Here is a 20,018-nt window from a genome sequence, read left to right as displayed (position 1 = left end):
TGCCTTCCCCTGGCAGCTTTTCTTAGTCAGCAGCATAACAGCAGCAGCAGCCACAGTGGACATTCATCTCTGCTGGCTGCCCCCCCCCCCGGCTTCCTCACTTACAGGGACTTCATGCACCCCCTGTCCCCCTCCGCTCCCCCCTCAAACCATGTGGTGGAGGGGACTCGGCTTGCTCTCCTTTTCCCATCCCTCTGATTTCCACAGCTGCTTTTTCCCTTATCCCCTCCCTGATCTACACACACACACCACCCAATCTGCGTGACTGCTCCTTCCCTCATCCCCACACCTGCTCTCCAATTTCAGACATCATGTTATATCAGAATATTGCAATGTTTAGCTGCTGATATATCACAACATTGAAAACCAGATATTGCTAGTCTGTTTTTTTAGTATGCCTAAAATCCTTTGCTTATTAGGGACTCCACAATTTTTTGTTCAAAAAATTGCTTTACACAGGTAACTGCCATAGAGTTATCAAGCTTTTCAAAAGTAGGGGATCCGTGGGTTGATTTTTGAAAAATAGGGGGATTCTCAGTAATTAGCTAATTGGGAACCACTGGTCCAGCCAATTGTAACTGTACCCCGATTTCCTTTTTGTCTTTTTCTGCTTCTGGCATGCTTTCCTGCTTTATTTCTTTAATGTGTTTTTCTCCCCTATTAGCCACATAACCTGTGGCACAGCAGTGATCCTTCAGAAAGTGACATTTGTGGGACAAATTCACTTATGGCTGTAGTTCTCTCTCTCTCTCTTTTTTAAGGTTAAAATATACTTTATTGAAATTATAAATTAAAAACATACATCATTAATCAAACAAAAACAAACATATCAGTTATTCCAAACAATACATACAAAATCGAGATCCTACACAATTAGCCCCCCTTCCCCCTCTGACGTCCCTCCAGTACCTTATCAACTTCTGTCTTATGGCTACAGGTAGGTAGCCGTGTTGGTCTGAGTCGAAGCAAAATAGGAAAAAAATTCCTTCAGTAGCACCTTAAAGACCAACTAACTTAGTTGGTCTTTAAGGTGCTACTGAAGGAATTTTTTTCTGTCTTATGGCTGTAGTTCTTGCTGCCTCCTCCTTTTTCAAAGAACGGGTGAGAGGCTCCTTCTTGCAATCTGAGAAGTTTACCAAGTGGGCATGACGCAGTTGGTTTTATTAGGGCCGGTGCCACCTTGTAGGAAAGGATTCTGGCGGACACCATCCCTAATCTACAGGACTCTGTTGCCACCAGTGGGGCCTGACTTCTGCTCCGGCTGGAATCCTAGTACCTCAGAAGTCAACTGCATGAGTCTTTTGGGCACCAAACCACCTCCAGTACATAACAGCACATCTGAGCCCATTCACGTGGCCATTCCATCATCTCAAAACATTGCTCCAAAGTTTAGTAACCTGTCTATCCTCCTCCCAGTCAGTTTTTCCATTCATTTCTCAGTCATCAAGTGTACAATAATGTACAGTAGCCAAGCAACGTATGAGCTTATATAAACCATGCCTTGGAAACGAGCAGCAGAATGCTGAAATATCCATTTCATGCTGTACAAGTATAATGGTTTTATAATGCATGCCTAGTCACATTTGCTTAAGAAACTGATTATGTTAAAACAGCTGATCCTTTTGAGCAATCCTTAGATCTAATCCTCTTTACTCATACTGGTATGGTGGGATTATTCCCTAGAAAGTAGCCAATTCAGATATGAGGAAATGCCCAGTGATTCTCTTATCTGTAGTTTTTATGGAGAATTAAATTCTGTTCTAAGCAATGATGAAGTTTTGTTCTCCTTTCTGTTAGCACCAGTATATCAGCTGTACCAGAGTTTAATTAGTAATACTAATTAACTATTTGTTAAAACAAAAAATAAAAAAAATCCTTCCAGTAGCACCTTAGAGACCAACTAAGTTTGTCATAGGTATGAGCTTTTTTGTGCATGCACACTTCTTCAGATACACTGAAACAGAAGTCACCAGACCCTATGTATAGTCAGAGGGTGGGGAGGGGTATTGCTCAGAAGGGTGGTGGGAACGGGTGATTGGCTGATAGGAGTGGTAAACCTGTTAACAAATAAATAAAATTTTCTTTCAGAGTAATACTTGCTTTGGCCCGTAATCCTTTGCTAACGTGCTTGTTGGTTACATATTAATATGTGTCTTTCTTCTTTCTGCAATAATTCTGGGAACCGAATGTTGTAAGCTTAATGATGTAACTATGACATAACCTTGAGATAAGTGGTGATGTCATTTGGCTAATGGAATAAATCCTTTCCTTCCCCCTTGGCTCCCAAAGTTGTTTTTCTGTCACCTCTTTCTTCATAAATGAGTAATTAACCATCCCAAATAAATTTCTACATTTTACAATGATGTGGTAATTTCCTCCTGTCACTTGTCATTATATGAAAGGGAAATTGCTGACAAGTTTGTACTCTCTCTTAGAGTTAACGTAAAAACATGAACTTCTCTGGGTGACTGGAATTTTCACAATATTTTTGCTCTGAGATCTCTTTATAACTCCTTACTTTACAGATACTTTTTAGCCAATTCATATATAAAGTTGTCAGAATCTCACTGGGGACTTGGATGGCTCTGTCCGAATCCAGACCTATAGTGTGTGTTCAAGTTCCTGGGCTCAGATTCTGCCAGCAGCTACCTAAGACATTTTTGTCTCTTACATGCAGGATGAGATAGTGCCAGATCTACATACAGAGGCTAACTGTGTATCAACCCTGATGATGGAACATGGTCCTCCGCTTCAGCTGAGGACAATAGCCTAGTTTAGGGGGCACAGGACAGACTTAATGGCACACACGGCTCTGTCCTAAGAAGAATCCTGGTGGACCAGACCAAATGCCCTCTCTTTTCACAGTGGCCAAGCCAATGCCTGTGGGAGGTCTCCAAGCAGGACTGAGTGGAACAGCACTCCCACCTGAGATCCCCAGCAACTGGTGTTCAGAGGTCTCCTGCCTCCAGCACACCAGCTTCCTGGGGCAGTTGCCTCACTCTGTCTAATGGCAAGGGACAGACGAACCCAGCTTGTACTCAGCCCTGAGATGAAGAAGATATTGCTCTATTAAGTGAACAAAGCCCCAAAACCACATTGCTGGAAGGCCTGGTCTCAGCACTTGGCATGGCTGGGCAAATGCCAGCGCCCCAGAGGACCCAGTGACTGACAGCAGGGTGTCATATTTTCCCTTAGAACTGTATGTAGGGCCTGTCTTTATTTATTGTAGAACACTTGGTTTTGAAAGCACTTAGGTAATAATATTATTATGTCACCACTTCTTGGTGGTTGTATACCTGTTAGAACTTGATTATGCAGTGGCTCTTGAACTGGCAGCTTGTGTGGTGTCAGATTGGGATTCGGACAATGACTGAGCTTTGCCGCTGTTTGCAGGCTTCAGCTAGTGACCCCTTCTTTGACTGTTTTGCAGGGACCCTGTAAACATTGTTGAAGTCTTTGCCCCACCTTTACCTGGTGCTGTTTTTATTTCTTTTACTCACAAAACTCCAGAGTGAGGGCAGGAAGTTTTGCCCCTATTCTGAGTTGGTTTCATAACAAAGCCACGTAACTAATGAGTTTTGGATGTGAAGTCAAATCAGACCAAGGGTCCGTGCTTTCTGCTCTCACTCTGAAGTCTCATGAGTAAAAGAAAAGAAAAAGTCTTGTCCTGCAAGAATCTGGAGTGTGGTTGTTGGCACTCCCAAGACCACAGGCAGGAAGCAGAGGAGTGCAAAAGGTGAGCAAAGAGGACCTTTCATAAAACATCCCCATCTATGGACTCCTTTTTGAGCCCCAAAAGTCCAGCTGAGAAATTCTGGCTCAGCCTATGTGTGCCAGCATCCAGCAATGACTAAAGGAGGCAAATGTAGAGACAGACAAGAATGCCTCTTTACATCTGTAGGCCAGAGCAGATCAGGCGATATTTCTTTGTTGTGTTTGTTTACCATATTTACCCTAAAGTCCTAGGGTAGAAATAACACAGTTAAAACAAAAAATGAAACAATATTAAATTTTATAATAATGCAGCAGTAATAAAAACCCAAGCCAATGTACCTGACCTTTCCCAAAAAGTCTGAGGGAGAAGGTAGAGTTTCATTTAAGGGCAAAATTCTGATCAAACTAATTCTGACCATGCTTGTTTGGTCATTATCAAGTACACTTCCAGGGTTGTTGCTAAATACATTACTTTTGGTATTAAAGCAACAAAAAATCCCCATGCAATGTCTTTTGACAGGAAACCAATGTGACTTTCTTAAAGTCAGTGTGGTGTGTCAGGTTAAAGGCACAAGGGAATGAGAAGAGTTAAGAAAACTAAGCAGTGTTAAATGGGACATGTTTAAACATGAGGCTGACATCACAGGACTGAATGGACAATGCACGGTCAACTGAAAATTAAGTCAACCCACATTTTTTCTTTCAATTTCGAAAACTATACAGTACTACAGTACATAGATATAACAGTACCATATCAGTCCAACCACTTTAAAATCCCTTTATTTTAAATAGGCTCAAGCTGCACGTGGCATATGCACACCAATATAGTGTCTAGGAAGCTATTCCTGCGCTCTATGGAGCAGTTGCAGCAACTAGGGATGGCTCCCCCTCCCCCTTCCCTGACAGAGACTATGCCTGTGTGGAAGCTGCCTCTGCTCTTCCTGCTTCAGTTCTCTACTGGTTCTGGGAAACAGTGGTGCAGGAGCAGGGGGGGAAGCACCCGGCCCTATGCTTGCCTTGCCCACCTCTTCCTTCTCTTCCTCCCTCTCCTGAGCCCAGCCCCCCTTTCCCCAGGGCAGGCCCTGAGAGCACCTGGCTGGCTACTGTTGAGAACAAAAGGCCGGACTAGATGGGCCAGTGGCCTGATTCAAGTTCTTATGGGTTCTTTAAAGTTTTATGGGGTGCACCTGGGAGACATGTAAAATGAGGAAACGAAATTGAGTGCAACAGCACCTAAATGATGCTGTGAATCAGCAGGCCTCTGTTGTATTTCCCATGACTTAATGTGGAACAGCCCTGGCCAGCAGCTCTTAACACAGAAACCACTTTGACATTTGAATGAACTAATGTGGTTTATTTACAAACTTAAATGCAAGTGAGGTTAGTTATGGACATGTGAACCAGCATTTTTGGAGGGGTGTGTGGTGGCAGAAATAGTCTTCAACTGGCTGCTGTTCAGAAATGCCAATTCAGATGCAAGTCTTGCAAACTTGGGAGCTGATCTTCAACAGATAAACAGATCATGTCGTAAATGGTTCCTGGGTGGTATTATTTGAATGTGGAGACATGCTGTCACTGAGTCTGAATGTTCCCTGGTTTTAGCAAAGTGGTATTAAAATGTTTACTTCAGGGAATCGTTCTGTTTGTTTGATGAGGAATTCTTGTGCGCTGTGGAAGAATCTGACACCTGCCAATCTGCAAACATTTCACAGACGGAAACAGGGAGGCTCCTGTGCATAGGTGTGTGGTGTAGAGGCAGCATTTAGTGGAAGAGCCGTGTAGCTTTTGGATAATGATTGGGCAACACAATATAGATTTCATAAATTGTGTCATAAATATCAAAAGGGAACTAAAGGTGTGTGAAAATATATGGATTCAGGGGGAAACACAGAAGAAAGTACTTTTACACACAGTGCATAGTTGAATTATAGAGTTTGTTCCCACACTAGGTAGTGATGGTCATCAACTGGGATGACTTTAAAAGAGGATTAGACAAATTTACAAAGAATAAAGCTATCAATGGCTAATAGCCATGATAGCTGGGTGCCACCCCCATTCCCAGAGGCAGTACAAGTTGGTAGTGGGGATTGCAAGTGGGGAGGGTGCTGTTGTGCATGGATGTGCATGTACATGTAGCATGTACATGTACATGGATATGTAGCTGGTCGCTGTGAGGACACAGTGCTGATCCAGTATTGCTCTTTGTATGTTGTTGAAAGCAATGAGACAAGCTACACACAAATTAAACACATATAATATACATCTACATACTATGTGATATTCATAACATTTGGAATTCTTACCTAAAATTAAGAAGCAAGGCTTACATAATGATGGTATATCTACCACGCAGATTAAAGCTCTAGCCCTCTACTCTATAGAATCATAGAGTTGGAAGAGACCACAAGAGCCATCCAGTCCAACCCCCTGCCAAGCAGGAAACACCATCAAAGCATTCTTGACATATGCCTGTCAAGCCTCTGCTTAAAGACCTCCAAAGAAGGAGACTGCACCACACTCCTTGGTAGCAAATTCCACTGACGAACAGCTCTTACTGTCAGGAAGTTCTTCCTAATGTTTAGGAGGAATCTTCTTTCTTGTAGTTTGAATCCATTGCTTCGTGTCCGCTTCTCTGGAGCAGCAGAAAACAACCTTTCTCCCTCCTCTATATGACATCCTTTTATATATTTGAACATGGCTATCATATCACCCCTTTCCTACAGGCCAGGCATAAACTCCAGTCCTTTATCCACATCCAAGCAGACTGTCTGGCTGCCTCATTAACAGGTCTGATCTTCTGCTCATTGAAGCAAATAACTTCTATTAGACTTGTGGGTGGGTAGGTAATGAGGTCCCCAAGAGTCTTTGAAAGTAGAAGCTCATTCTGTTCCAAAGAGCCGGGCATGAATCGTGCAGGAAGCCTCACTCCATGGGTTTTGTTCTTTTCCCTACATTTTGCTAATTTTAGACAGTGGGTCTTTGTGGGGAAGAAGTTGCCACATTCTTGATGCTTTCATGACTGGCAAAATACTCATAATTATGACCTACGTGTTTCTGTGGATGTAGTGAGTTTGTATATTGCAGAGAACCCTGGATATCATTGCCGATTCTATATATAAACACACATCATTCCCTTCTCTTGAATTCGTGTCATTGGAGGTTGGGTGCATGTCCTTGCAACATAGGACAAAGATTTGTGGTTCAGAAATGCATAAGTGGGGATGTGACTAGTATCCAAAGATCTGTATTTTCTTTGTTGCTCACTATTTTCATTGGCTGCTTAGGCAGAAGTCTGATTATGCTTCTGTTGGTAAATCAAAATTGTTTGAAAAATAGTTATTCTTGAATTAGTTACAGATGGGAGTGGAATTTAGGTAGTTTCTGCTTGTGCAATGAAATGTTATGCAGCTCTCCTCCCCCTCATGCCCCCCTAAATCTGTTCTGAGTGTTCCCCCCCTTCCCCCTCTGGAGCAGATTTGGGGGAGGCACAGAACAAGCATGTGCAGAGGGGGGAAGTCCCATTGTGCGAGTGGAAATCCTTGCAGTGACAGAACTCATTTGTTAAAATACTGCCCATAGTTTCATTCATCTTTGCCAAATAATAATTTCTTTAATTCAAGAATAACAACTGATGGCCCATGGGCCATAACTGCTACCCAGAACAATTTTGTCTGGTTGCTCGGCCCCGTGTATTGATTGGTATGGGAGCAATCATCTCCCCCACTTACATGTAAAACTGTGTGAGCAAGGAGGCTTTTTCAGCTTCAGAGAACTAGAGCTATTCAATAGATTTAAATTGCACATCTCTTAAAATGAAATAAATCTTAGGAAACTGCAGTTTTGTTCATTTATTCATCTACTGCAGTTTCATAAGAGTATATATTTAAAGTAGATGAATAAAGGAACAAATTAAGTACCATTACAGTTTCAGACTATTACAGACTCTCATCACCTATGAGGGGGTTGGTTTTTGTGCAGCAAAAGATATTTCTGGTCCCTGGATCACTGGGGAATAAAACACACCCTAATGAAATGACTGTTCTTATTCCAGTCAACGTTTCATTCCAGTTGGGTACATTCAGCCTTTTAATAGTTGAGGTTTCTTCCTCTGAGCTCATTAGTTTGGCACAGCTCAGAGGAATTGTAAATCTGCTGCACCTCTAACCAACAACAATGCTGTAATTAAAACAGGACCTACATGTGTTGCATAATGATGATGGTGGTGTGTGTAAACCCAAACCTGCGAGTAGAAAGCTAGCAAGTCATGAAAGCTAGGTCCTTTCTTCTGGGTAAGCTCTATCATATATTTAGGTTTTTGTTTTTAGCAGTGAGGAGCATTTAAAGACCAGCTGTCTGTAGTGGTGAAGTGTCTACCACTTAGTATGCTTTCATCTTAGTATGCAACCAAGCATACTAAGGCTCAAAATTCTAGACTTTAATTCTAGACTTTAAGAAAGCCGACTTCAGAAAACTTAGGGAAACGCTGGGTGAGATCCCATGGACTAAAAGGGAAGGTTGTTCATGATGGTTGGGAGTTTGTTAAAAGGGAGATATTAAAAGGCAATACCAATGAGACGGAAACATGGAAGGTGCCTAAAGAAGCCAGGGTGGCTATCTAAAGAACTTTTAACTGAGTTAAGATTTAAAAGGGATATGTACAAATAATGGAAAAGGGGGGAAATCACCAGAGAGGAATTCAAACATATAGCCAGCACGTGTGGAGACAAAGTCAGAAAAGCTAAAGCAAAGGGAGCCAAGAGGCAGCCTTGTTTGACACCTCTGGCTAGTGGAAAGGGGTGGGATAAAGCGCCTTGTGATCCACATTTCAGGTCCAGTCACGGACGACTCTGGGGTTGCGGCACTCATCTCGCTTTACTGGCCAAGGGAACCGATGTACAGCTTCCGGGTCATGTGGCCAGCATGACAAAGCTGCTTCTGGCGAACCAAAGCAGCGCACGGAAACGCCGTTTACCTTCCCGCCAGAGCAGTACCTATTTATCTACTTGCACTTTGATGTGCTTTGGAACTGCTAGGGTGGCAGGAGCAGGGACTGAACAATGGGAGCTCACCCCGTCACAGGGATTTGAACCGCAGACCTTCTCATCGGCAAGCCCTCCGCTCAGTGGTTTAACCCACAGCGCCACCCGCGTCCCTTAGGGTGGGGGAATAAATGAAGTAAGGGAATCAATTATCATGTATGCATTTACAGTATTTTTAAGAAAGAAAAGAAAAAGATGGTTCGCAGCACATGTGAGGACTTTATTGTGACAACAGGAGAGTTAAGGGGGGGTGGGATTATGGGTTGCAAACTCCCAGAGTCGGTCTTGTTTGTTTTGCTTTCCTTTCTGTCTGCCACTTGTCACCTCTTTCCATGTCTCAACAGGCTCCTAGTCCACTCTGAAGGCTGATGATGTGGGAACAAAGGTAAAGAATGATGTAATGGCAGGACCAGTCGAAAAGCATCTTTTGTTTGAGTTGTGAAATGGCTACTCTATAGCCCAGGATGAATTGGTTGTGAGGGGCTGCTTTAGCAAGCCCTATATAACCAGAATATCAACTGGGAGCCGGACGGGGCATTCATCTTTGGAGGACCCTCTCAAGGGAAAATGGGTCTAACTTTTCTCTTGCCAGTCACTGCCAGTATGACCTCATATACTGAGTACAATGGACTGGCTAAGCCTTTAAGTCCATAGCCATTACATCACCTTCTTCATCTTTGCTGCAAATTGGAGAGGAAAAAGAAGGGCCTCTGCTGTTGTCATGGCTGATGAGATGAATGGTACTCAACTGATAGTTGGTGAGAGGCTGGTGGCTTTGCTGGAAAGCGGCACAGAAAAATTGCTGGTGATTGACAGCCGCCCCTTTGTGGAATACAATACATCACACATCTTGGATGCCATCAATATCAACTGCTCCAAGCTCATGAAGCGAAGGCTGCAACAAGATAAAGTGCTGATCACTGAGCTCATCCAGCATTCTGCAAAGCACAAGGTAAAGCAGTGATGGGTGTTGATGAAATTCCTTTTTTAAAGATGCACTTATGCATGGGTACAGCATTAGAGATGGAAGCTTGCCAGCAAAGACATATGAGCTCAGTTAGCATATACTGCTAAACCCAAATCATGGCTAGGCTACCAAGCAAGTGTACAAGGGCACAGAGCAAATGTTGTGGCTGCTTCATTTCTCCCCTGGTTCTGCTGCTGCCAAAATCCAAATGAAGATTAATATGGTCTGAATTAATAATAATAGGCATATAAATAAGAGCTTTCTTTTGAAAAAGGTGCTAAAGGTTTTAAAAACTTTATTGCATCTGATCATTCCTCCCCAATTATTTTTTTCCAGGTTGAAATTGACAGCAAGCAAGAAGTTGTGGTGTATGACCAAAGTTCAAAGAATGTGGCTTCTGTTTCATCTGACTCATTCCTCACTGTCCTGCTGGGAAAACTGGAGAAGAACTTCAGCTGTGTTCACCTGCTTGCAGGTAGGATCCTGGGAAACCGTATGAGTGTGGCACACATAGGGGAGTGCATATAATGCAAAAAGAGAGAAAAGAGACTGATTATTCTGTTAGATTTGAATTGTGTTTATCCTTAATGCAATACTGTTGATAAATGGCTGAGATTCTGCATATAGAAAACTGATGCAGGAAACTGGGGGCCTCTCCAAACTGTCTGTATTTTGCAGGAGAGATTTAAGAGTATACTAGAACATTAGCTTTCTGCAATTGAAGTGGATTTAAGCACTCTGGGCTAGAGATGTAAAATTTATGGAAATTTTGAAGCCATGAGAAAAAACCATTTCCCCCCTGTTGTTTTCCAGGAAAGAAAAAATGGAAATTTTGGAAAAATTGAAAAAAAAGTTCAGTGTGGAGTAGTTTTACAAATTGCGTGAAACGCAGTGTATATAAAAGTATTATGCTTGCAATAAAACAGGTAACCACCGCTCTTTCCCTCAAAAGTAAAAAAAAGCAAGAAACCATCAACATAAAAAATAATCAGATTTGCCCCTTAGCACCAACCAAATAAAGTTAAGATCCATCTCATTATTTAAGCTCCATAGAAGGTCTACCCTTTGAGTAGTGCTTAAAAAACAAACCACAAAACAAAAGACACAACATATACATCCAGTTTATACTATCTCATTTTCTGAACTTCTGCTATCATTTTCCATTTATTCTTCCTTTGCCACTTCATCATTTTTCTCATGGACTGGACTTCTAAAAAACAGCTTTGGGGGGAAAAACCTGTTTCTTCCGGGGGGGGGGCGTATCCAGGCCTTCCCATCTCTACTTGAGGACAGCCGGGGCAGTTACTGAACGTTGCACTAAGGCTCAAACTTTGTTTGAAAGGAAAAGGAGTGTATGTGTTTTTGAAATTTAATTTGTTATTATACATTATAAACCACATGATGGTAAGTGAGCTTCTAAACAGTTTACAAAAATATACAACAGAACATTCAAATGATTGATAAAACAGTTAAAAGCTGGTATTTAAGAGTATTCAAAAGATGATTAAAGTCAGCAGTGGTTAAAAGGACGTAAATTGCATGCAGCTTCTTGTGTTCAGATGGGCTGGCCCTAATGAAAATGTTTTGAGCAGTTGCCGGAAAGAGGACAGTGAGAGCACCTGCCTGGTGTCAGTCGGCAGGGAGCTCCAAAGTGTGGGGGCTGGAAGGCCTGGGGGGGTGGAAAAATTGAGAGGGAGATGTTTTTTTTCCTGTTTTTTCTGGCATTTTGACACCCCCCCCCCCTCAGTGATAACACCCGGGGTGGACCACACCTACCACACCCCCTTTCCTCCGCCCCTGCCTTGTGGCGACATTCTAACTTCTGCCTCGTAACGCTGGGCTTCGTTCTTAGACAGGCATGTGTGAGGTGTATGTGGACAGCAGCAACAACAATACTGAAAATTCCTGCACAGAGAAAACAAGCATCTCAGGAAGGATGGGCCTAGCCTAGCCTTCATCTGACAGTGAACATCCCATCGGGAAGGGAGAAAACTGACAACTGAAAGACCAGCAACTTCTGGTGCTTCCCTCTCCTTGAACTGATTCCACCCCAGAAGGTCATTAGAAAAACTTGCAACTTAACAACATTTATTTCTGCTTATTTCATGAGTTGATGAACTGGGTCTTATGTACCCAGGGGATGGTCAGGATGGCCCCAACAAGGGCACATGCCCAGAGGGGATGCCAAAATCTCATCCCTGGTTGGTGCCCCTGGTTCAGCTCCTGGACGGCATGTTCTGCAGCCATGTGAATGGGGTGGCAAGATGCCTCTGCCTGTGTATCCAAATAGAGACAAAGAGAGATAAAAAGAGATTGTGCTCCCACCCCGCCAGCTCTCCCCTCATTCTCCCCCATACAGCTGTTCAGTTTGGGCAGGAGCCTTAGCGTGGCAGGGCAGGCAGCTGAGAGGAGAAGCAGGGCAGGCAGGCTAGTGGAAAGAGCAGGATCCTGACAGGTGAGGTGGGAGGAGAAAAGAGGCCACAGGAAAATGCTGCAGGAAAAGGAATAGCAAAGCAGCGCTTTAAACAGCTGTGCAGCAGAACTGGGAGGGGGTAATGCTTTATTTGCACGGAGGTGCAAACAGTGAAGATTCCTGTGGATTCCCGATCATCAGAATGGGATGGCTGCCTTAGGCAGCTGATTTTGGATGTCATGAAAATTGTTAATGATTTTAATTTATTACAGCATATTTTTTATGGACAAGGAGCAGGAGAGGCACTTTTTAGCTTTTCTGCCTCAGGTGCTAGAAGAAACTGGCCCCTCCTCCTCAGGCAGCAAAATGTCTTAGGCCAGCTCTTGATAATTCTCAAAAGTTCAGAAGACAAGCAAGATTTCATAAAATGGATATTCATCAAGTTGGCGCTTCTTCAGATTAATTAACAGGGAGAAAAGTAATGTGTCCCTTACCTGTTCTAATTCTCTCCCTACCCTCCACTTTTTGGACACTTTAAATTTTGCAGTTTTGTTGATTCTTTGAATTTAAGTGCCTTGCCTTGGTTCAGAAGGGTTGCTTCTTCACGATTATTATTTTTCCTGGGTTTCTTATGAATACTGCACTCTTATTCTCAGGGTCATGGGTTTGAGACACATGTTGGGCGAAAAGATTCCTGCATTGCAGGGGGTTGGACTAGATGACCCTCATGGTTCCTTCCAGCTCTGTGATTCTGTGAATGCAAGTAAATATGTTTGAGTCTGTTCTACCTGCTGTCGGGATCTCTTCCTCAATACTGCTTTCAACAATGCACAGATCCTATGCCATCTATGCATGAGCATAAACGTCTGAGATGAGGACGAAATAAAATAGAAAAATTCCTTCCAGTAGCACCTTAGAGACCAACTAAGTTTGTCATAGGTATGAGCTTTCGTGTGCATGCACACTTCTTCAGATACACTGAAACAGAAGTCACCATAATGTTTGTGTCCATAGACTTTATGTGTGTAAGCTTCACCAGTCATTGTATAGGTCCAAGGGAACTTACCGTATGTGTGTAGGTTCCCCCTTTCAGACATACGTGCTAATAACTGGACAGTAGGGGCAGTGGACCCAGGTGGACCCAGGTGGCACTGTGGGTTAATCCACAGAGTCTAGGGCTTGCTGATCAGAAGGTCGGCGGTTCGAATCCCTGCAACGGGGTGAGCTCCCGTTGCTTGGTCCCAGCTCCTGCCCACCTAGCAGTTCCAAAGCACATCAAAGTGCAAGTAGATAAATAGGGACCGCTCCGGCGGGAAGGTAAACGGCGTTTCTGTGTGCTGCTCTGGTTCGCCAGAAGCAGCTTTGTCATGCTGGCCACATGACCCGGAAGCTGTCTGCGGACAAACGCCGACTCCCTCGGCCTATAGGGCGAGATGAGCGCCGCAACCCCAGAGTCGGACACGGCGGGACCTGATGGTCAGGGGCCCCTTTACCTTTAGGGGCAGTGGAGAGGCAGCAACTCCACAGTACCTTTCTGCCCATGTTGCCATGCCATATGTGTATTTATGAAGGTTTTGGTTTTTTTGCTGGGGGGGGGGAGTCTGTTTGTGGAGGAACTAGTTAAGAGTAGGAGTAAGTTCTCATTAAAGGCACCAGGCTTCATTCCAAAAATAGAGTTTATAAATGACAAGTCAACAAGTTCTCTCTGATGTCTCTTAATGAGCTGATATCCATATATGTCTGTATATAATGCTGTGTTGTGGGGCATGCTTCCCGGCTGTATATTATGTGGAAATTATTTAAATTGCTCCAAGAGCAAAAAGGACCCCCCCAGCCTGCTCTAGGGATCCAGCGCTCTCCGTCCTTCTGCCCACAATTTCTGTCCACATATAAAAATTACCCATACAAGCAGATGTATTTTAGAATGAAGTACACCCCAAGTCCAAAGGAGCTATTTTCCATAAGAATTTTTTTTTTTGTAACTGTGCAATAATGATTGCCATTTTGTTTCTGTCTTCAGTCCGAGCTGCCATATCTGATCTTATTTTGCCAGAGTCCATTGAGGGCTGTGCAGTGTACATTCAATTAAAATTTTCACCTCTTTTGTTTAAGTAATTAAATTCTTTCTGGATGAGCTTCGCCAAATTGTGATGTAACCAGTAAGGAAAGATATCGGTCACTCACCTCCTTAATCCATGTTTGAAGATGAAAGTCTGTTTGATGTCCAAAATTCAGCATCCAACGACTGTATAATTTGGCAGTTTTTTCCTTTTTTCTCCTCCATCTGGAACATGCCTGTTTCCCTCCCAAATCTTATTATTTTATAAAACAGGTGTCTCCTGCATGTAGGAGTGGCTCTGGAGAGTGGCAGCCATGCCCTGCCCTCGGATCCAGTGTCCCTACCGCTTGCACCTTGATGCGAGACAACAGATCACGGACGATTTGCATGTCTGTGAGACAGTCCTCCCCCACGCTGGGGGCTAAATACTCCCATATCAACACTGAATTACTGGCATGGCTGGTTTCCGTTCATGTGGGAGGCAGCCATTTCCCACAGCAGGAAGCCGGATGTCCCTATCAGTTGGATTCTTGTATTGACATGGAGTTGCCTGAGATTACCTTTAAGGTCCCTTCCAACTGTGATTCTACCTTAGAATTAAAATCTTAACATTGCCATGGTTTCTATCTTACTGGAGAAGTAAAATTTGATTCATGTTATGTTTCAGTATTGTTTTTATTTACTGTATTTGCTAATGAGTATTGCTTATAGGATCTCTGTTGTTTGGTGTAAGGAGTACAATTGTAAGGAGTACAATTCTGTAGGTGTAAGACCCATGGGTGTACCCAGCATGGGGCAGGGGGGTGCAGCTGCCCCCCCCAGAAGACCAAACCGCGGCCCGACTAGGGAAGCAAATACCCTGCGCAGGCGCCCCGCTTGTTGACACGGGAGGGGAGAGGGGGAGGAAACGCTGCTGGTGCCGCGGCTCCTCGGCGGCAGCTCCTCCTCTCAGCCCACCCTGCCTACATTTGCACCAATCCCCGCCCACTAAAGCCTTCGCGCCTCCCAATGGAAAGCCCTGCCGGGCAGCAACCTCTCCTGCCTAAGCGTTCTGCTGGGCTGGCAAGCGAAGGAGACGCGGCTCCCTGCATTGGTTGCAGCTGCTGCCGCGCTCTGCCTCCCAGTAGGCTGCACTGCGATCGTCGGCGCCGCGGGCTGGGAATCGCCCCCTTCCCCCCTCCACACCCCCTACCCCCCTGAGTTAGGAGTTGCTACTGAGACTCCTCCTGGGCCGGGAAAGGAAGTGCACCGACAGGAGCCAGTTCAGCCTCGGTGGGCAGAAGCCTGCAAAGGAGGAGTGGGGGGCGGCGCCCGAAGGCAGTGGTTGTGGCTGCTGTAAGGAAGCTGCGTGGGGGCGTTTGCACCGGATTGGCGACGACAGGAATAGCCCAGCGGCAGTGACCCTTCCTCGCTGCCCCCCCCGCCAGCAATAGGAAAGGAGCTGCCTTGGGGGGCGGCACAGCTCTCCACTCGCCCTGCGTGCATTGCCCTCTCCGGGCATTGGCTGCTGTTTCCTTCTTTGCAATGCGCCCCCCCCCCGCTCTCCCTTGCTGCCCCTGCCGCGAGAGGGGCTGGGGAGCCGCTGCCGCCACCGTAGGTTCACAGCTGGGGGGGCTCGCCTGCGCTGCGCCACCCCACCTTTCCCATCTTTTGCTCCCTTGCGATGGGGAGGCGGCGGTGGCAGCTTCTTCTTCTTCTTTGAGGGTCTCAGCTTGGCGGGTGGGGGTCCCCAGTATCCTCCCAGGCCACGGGGGGAGACCCCCCAGGACTAGCAGACCTCTGAGCTCCTTCCCCATCCCAGATATATAGGGTGGGAACTGGCAAGGCTTCGGGGGGACCTGGAGGAGGGAAAGCGGGGCCCAAAGGGTTTTTTCAGGGGGGTGGCCAGCCGTAAATGGATGGGAGCGGTGTTTTCAGAGCACGGCCATCTTAAGCATACCTGGCGCCGTGGTGGTACAGATCCCTCTGGTGCCCCCACCCTCCCCGTTTCCCAGCGCGGCGGGCGCAGCTCACTGCACGGCTGCCGCCTGGAGGGCCAGAGCCCTGTGCAACCCAGCCTGGGCGTAGGGCCGGCCCTGGGCCAGGGGGTGCTGCCCGCCCCCTGTTGTGACGCCCCTGTGCGCGGTGGAGGCGGCCCCAGGCCCGTGCCTCTCCGGAAAGCAGCCTGAAGCCACTGAACAGCTGAGAGGCGTCCCTGGGGCGGCCTCCGCCGCGCCTCTCAGCGGGTGTAGTGGCGCCCCTGGTGGCCTGGTGCCCTGGCGCTCCGCGCCACCGGACCCAGGCCTAGAGACGGCCCTGCTTCAGAGCAGGGTTCATTTAGAGGCTGCAGGCGCTGCCGCAGAGTCGCCGGGCCTGCTGGCCCTGTAGCCCTGCCCACATTCCCACTTTGTGGCCCCTCCCCTCCTGTGCCTTGGCCCCGCCCCTGAACGACCATGGCTCCCCCCCTAGTTTTGATCCTGGGTACACCCCTGGTAAGACCCATTACCTGCTTCTGAGTAGAATTTCTTCAGAATGCCCTCGCTTAGATCTATGTGTTTGCATGCCACTTTTAGGCACCAGGGTAAACATGATTTTATTTTAATCCAGTTTACTATGCTTTTATTGATTGCTGCTTTCAGAGTTGTTAGTGCTTATAAGAACTGGATGCTTTGCAAATTCATTTGTTCAGCTGTGGACTTTATTCTGTTATGATGTGCATGCTTTTATCATAAACATTGAAAGTTTATAAAGTGGTAAAATCCCATCAAAACAGCTAAAAATATGAACCTCTGGCACTGGCAGAGGAAGAGGAGTGTGGGGGGAGCGTGATCCCAGCAGGGTGCCATCGTGGCTGCACCCCCCACCCACGCTGGGCTGCTCCAGGACATGCGCCAGCCCCGCCCCCGCCTGCTCTCCGCCCCCCCCGGGGGGCTCCACCACTGCCACCTGGAGCTTTTGGATAGAAAGAAAGCTTCACCAAAAGTTTAGCTCAAGTCTCATAACTTAAGTTTGTCAGCATTGCTTCCACCACTAATTGTTTGGGTGGCGCTCCATGTGGTATAGTAACCATCAGGCCTAATCATGATGTTACGCTACTGTTACAGCTGATGGTAACTTTCACATAACAAGCTGTTAGTGTGATAAAAACCATTTGGTCTCTATGAAGTCAAATTAAAAGGTGAGCTGAGCTGCAGAAGGTGAGCTGAGCTTGAGTGATACTCTGTAGGTTTTGTGGCTTTGTCTTTTTGGGGCTGTGTGTGAGATAGTTTGTCTGCATATTTGTTTTCTTACTTGTTTGTGTGCTTGTGCTGGTTTTCTAGGGCTTCTGCCTCTTGGATTTGGGTGACTGTCCAGGCTTGTTTTTGTTTCTGGCCGGTGACCTTGCAGTGACCTTCTGGGGAGTCAGGGGAGTCAGGTGATTAGCTGTGGGCAGAGCTAGTCAGTGTTTGGAGTGCAGCGGCGTGTGCCTAACGGCGTGCACAGTTTGACCCATCTTTTAGATTTAGGGCAGCAAGTCTCACATGTTTATTGGGGGAGACCTAGGCCTCTTCTCCCCCCCCCGACTTCAAGCTTTTCAATATGGAGGGGGAGGGAACAACTGTAGTCACCTGCAATTCCTGCGCAATGTTTGTTTTCTTGCCAAAGGATGTTGGCAGCTACACCTGCAGCAATTGCAAGTTGGTTGCCCTATTAGAAAACAAGGTTGCCCTACTGGAAGACAAGATCCAGCAGCTTCTGGCCCGTGTATCCACGCTCCAGGGAATTAAAGAGCTGGAGCTTTTCTTAGATGCAGCAGAGCACACTGTCTGCACCAAGGAGAAGACAAGGGACATCCCTGAGGAGGAGGTCAGTTCGCCAACACAGGACCCAGATGTATGGAGGAACGTGACTCATAGAAGTAGAAGGCCCAGGGATCACTCTGAGGGTTTAGAACTACACAACCGATTTGAAGTGCTCTCCCTTAACATGGAAGACAAGGAACAGACTCCATTTGAAGATCTCTCCCTCATCACAGTTGATCAGGAATATGAAGATGAGCAGCAAAGTCAGTCCTCCGGGAATATGCAGGTAACCTTGGAAGGGACAGCACATGGAAGAATCCCGACCAAGCCTATGAAGAGGCATGTAGTGGTGATAGGGGATTCCCTACTGAGGGGTACAGAAGCAGTGATCTGTGGGCCTGACAAGATGTCTCGAGAGGTGTGCTGTCTCCCCGGGGCCAAGATCAAAGATGTAACAGAACAGCTGCAAGGAATCATAAAACCCACTGACAAATACCCCTTCCTTTTGGTCCACGTGGGAACCAATGACACTGCAAGCCATAGCCTCCAGAAGATCAAAAGTGATTATGAGGCTCTGGGCAGGAAGTTGAAGCAATTAAATGCACAAATTGTCATCTCATCTGTCCTCCCAGTTGAACGTCATGGCCCAGGGAGAGAGGGAAAAATAGGGGAAGTGAACAACTGGCTTCGCAAATGGTGCAAACAGGAACAGTTTGGATTCTTAGATCACGGTCTGCAGTTTCTTGAAGATGGACTTCTGGCAAGTGATGGGCTGCACCTCACAAAAGTTGGGAGGAATGTTTTTGCCATGAAACTCAAAAACCTCATCAGGAGGGCTTTAAACTGACTTATGTGGGGGAGGGAGACAGTGGTTCTGAAGGTAGGAGTCTATCAAGTTCTGAAGATGATCATCCAAATGTCAAGGACCAAATGGAGCAAACACCACGCAGACCTAGTGGTGGGAGGAAAATATCCATAAATAAGAGACATGACCAATGGTCTTCAATGTCTGTATACTAATGCACAGAGCAAGGGAAATAAACAAGATGAACTTGAGCTCTTGGTACAGCAAACTAAATACGACATAATAGGCATCACTGAAACCTGGTGAGATGAGTCTCATGATTGGAATGTAGAAATAGAGGGATACAATCTATTTCAGAGAAATAGACCAAACGGGAAAGGAGGAGGAGTAGCGTTATATGTCAGGGATGTGTATAGCTGTGAAGAGACCCAGGATTTAAAACTTCAAAGCCAAATTGAGAGTATCTGGGTCAAAATTAAGGGAGAGAAGAATAACAGTGATCTCATTGTGGGAGATAGATTCCCAAGCCAAACTGAGGACACAGATGAAGCCTTCCTGGAACAGATGACCAGGCATTCAGAAGGAAGTGAGATAGTAGTAATGGGGGATTTCAACTATCCTGATATTTGTTGGATGTCAAACTCAGCCAAGAGCATAAGGTCAAACAGATTCCTCACTGGCCTTGCAGACAATTTCATTGTCCAGAAAGTGGGAGAAGCAACAAGAGGATCAGTCATTTTAGATCTGGTCCTAACCAATAGTGATGACCTGGTTAGTGCAGTAGAAGTGGCAGGATCATTAGGTGGGAGTGATCATGCTCTTCTGGAGTTTATTCTTCAGCAGAAAGGAGCAACCAAGCATAAGACTCAAATCCTAGACTTTAAGAAAACCGACTTCAGAAAACGTAGGGAAACGCTGTCCCATGGACAGAAATACTAAAAGGGAAGGGAGTTCATGATGGTTGGGAGTTTGTTAAAAGGGAGATATTAAAAGCACAACTTCAGACAATACCAATGAGACGGAAACATGGAAGGTGCCTAAAGAAGCCAGGGTGGCTATCTAAAGAATTTTTAACTGAGTTAAGATTTAAAAGGGATATGTACCAAAAATGGAAAAAGGGAGAAATCACCAGAGAGGAATTCAAACAAATAGCCAGCACGTGTAGAGATAAAGTCAGAAAAGCTAAAGCACAGAATGAACTCAGGCTTGCTAGAGAGGTTAAAAGCAACAAAAAGGGCTTTTATGGGTATGTCTGTAGCA

At 45.7% G+C, this 20,018-nt stretch overlaps 2 protein-coding genes across 6 annotated transcripts in view; one reads left to right on the top strand and one right to left on the bottom strand.

The window, feature by feature from the left end:
• BORCS5 (BLOC-1 related complex subunit 5) overlaps nt 1-20,018 on the bottom strand; it is a 93,671-nt gene that overhangs the window by 17,144 nt on the left and 56,509 nt on the right. The window contains exon 6 of one of the 4 annotated variants that reach the window (XR_004691724.2): nt 9,999-12,884. The exons of 1 other annotated variant lie outside the window; for it this stretch is intronic. The gene's annotated coding sequence lies outside the window, so the exon portion shown is untranslated. Of the gene's footprint in view, nt 1-9,998; nt 12,885-17,749; nt 18,906-20,018 lie in introns of those variants that run through there. 2 more of the 4 variants (XR_004691726.2, XR_009557656.1) reach the window with 2 other exon arrangements.
• DUSP16 (dual specificity phosphatase 16) overlaps nt 1-20,018 on the top strand; it is a 46,624-nt gene that overhangs the window by 14,274 nt on the left and 12,332 nt on the right. Inside the window, exons 1-3 of one of the 2 annotated variants that reach the window (XM_060275148.1) lie at nt 1,030-3,199; nt 9,098-9,705; nt 10,057-10,195. In XM_060275148.1, coding sequence (XP_060131131.1) covers nt 9,475-9,705; nt 10,057-10,195 — 370 coding nt within the window. In that variant the 5' untranslated portion in view covers nt 1,030-3,199; nt 9,098-9,474. Of the gene's footprint in view, nt 1-1,029; nt 3,200-9,097; nt 9,706-10,056; nt 10,196-20,018 lie in introns of those variants that run through there. The other variant, XM_035102250.2, reaches the window with a different exon arrangement.

Source organism: Zootoca vivipara, chromosome 5, assembly GCF_963506605.1.
Source record: "Zootoca vivipara chromosome 5, rZooViv1.1, whole genome shotgun sequence".
Taxonomy (NCBI): domain Eukaryota; kingdom Metazoa; phylum Chordata; class Lepidosauria; order Squamata; family Lacertidae; genus Zootoca; species Zootoca vivipara.
Note: the sequence above shows the minus strand (reverse complement) of the source record. Positions and strands in the feature narration are given on the sequence as shown.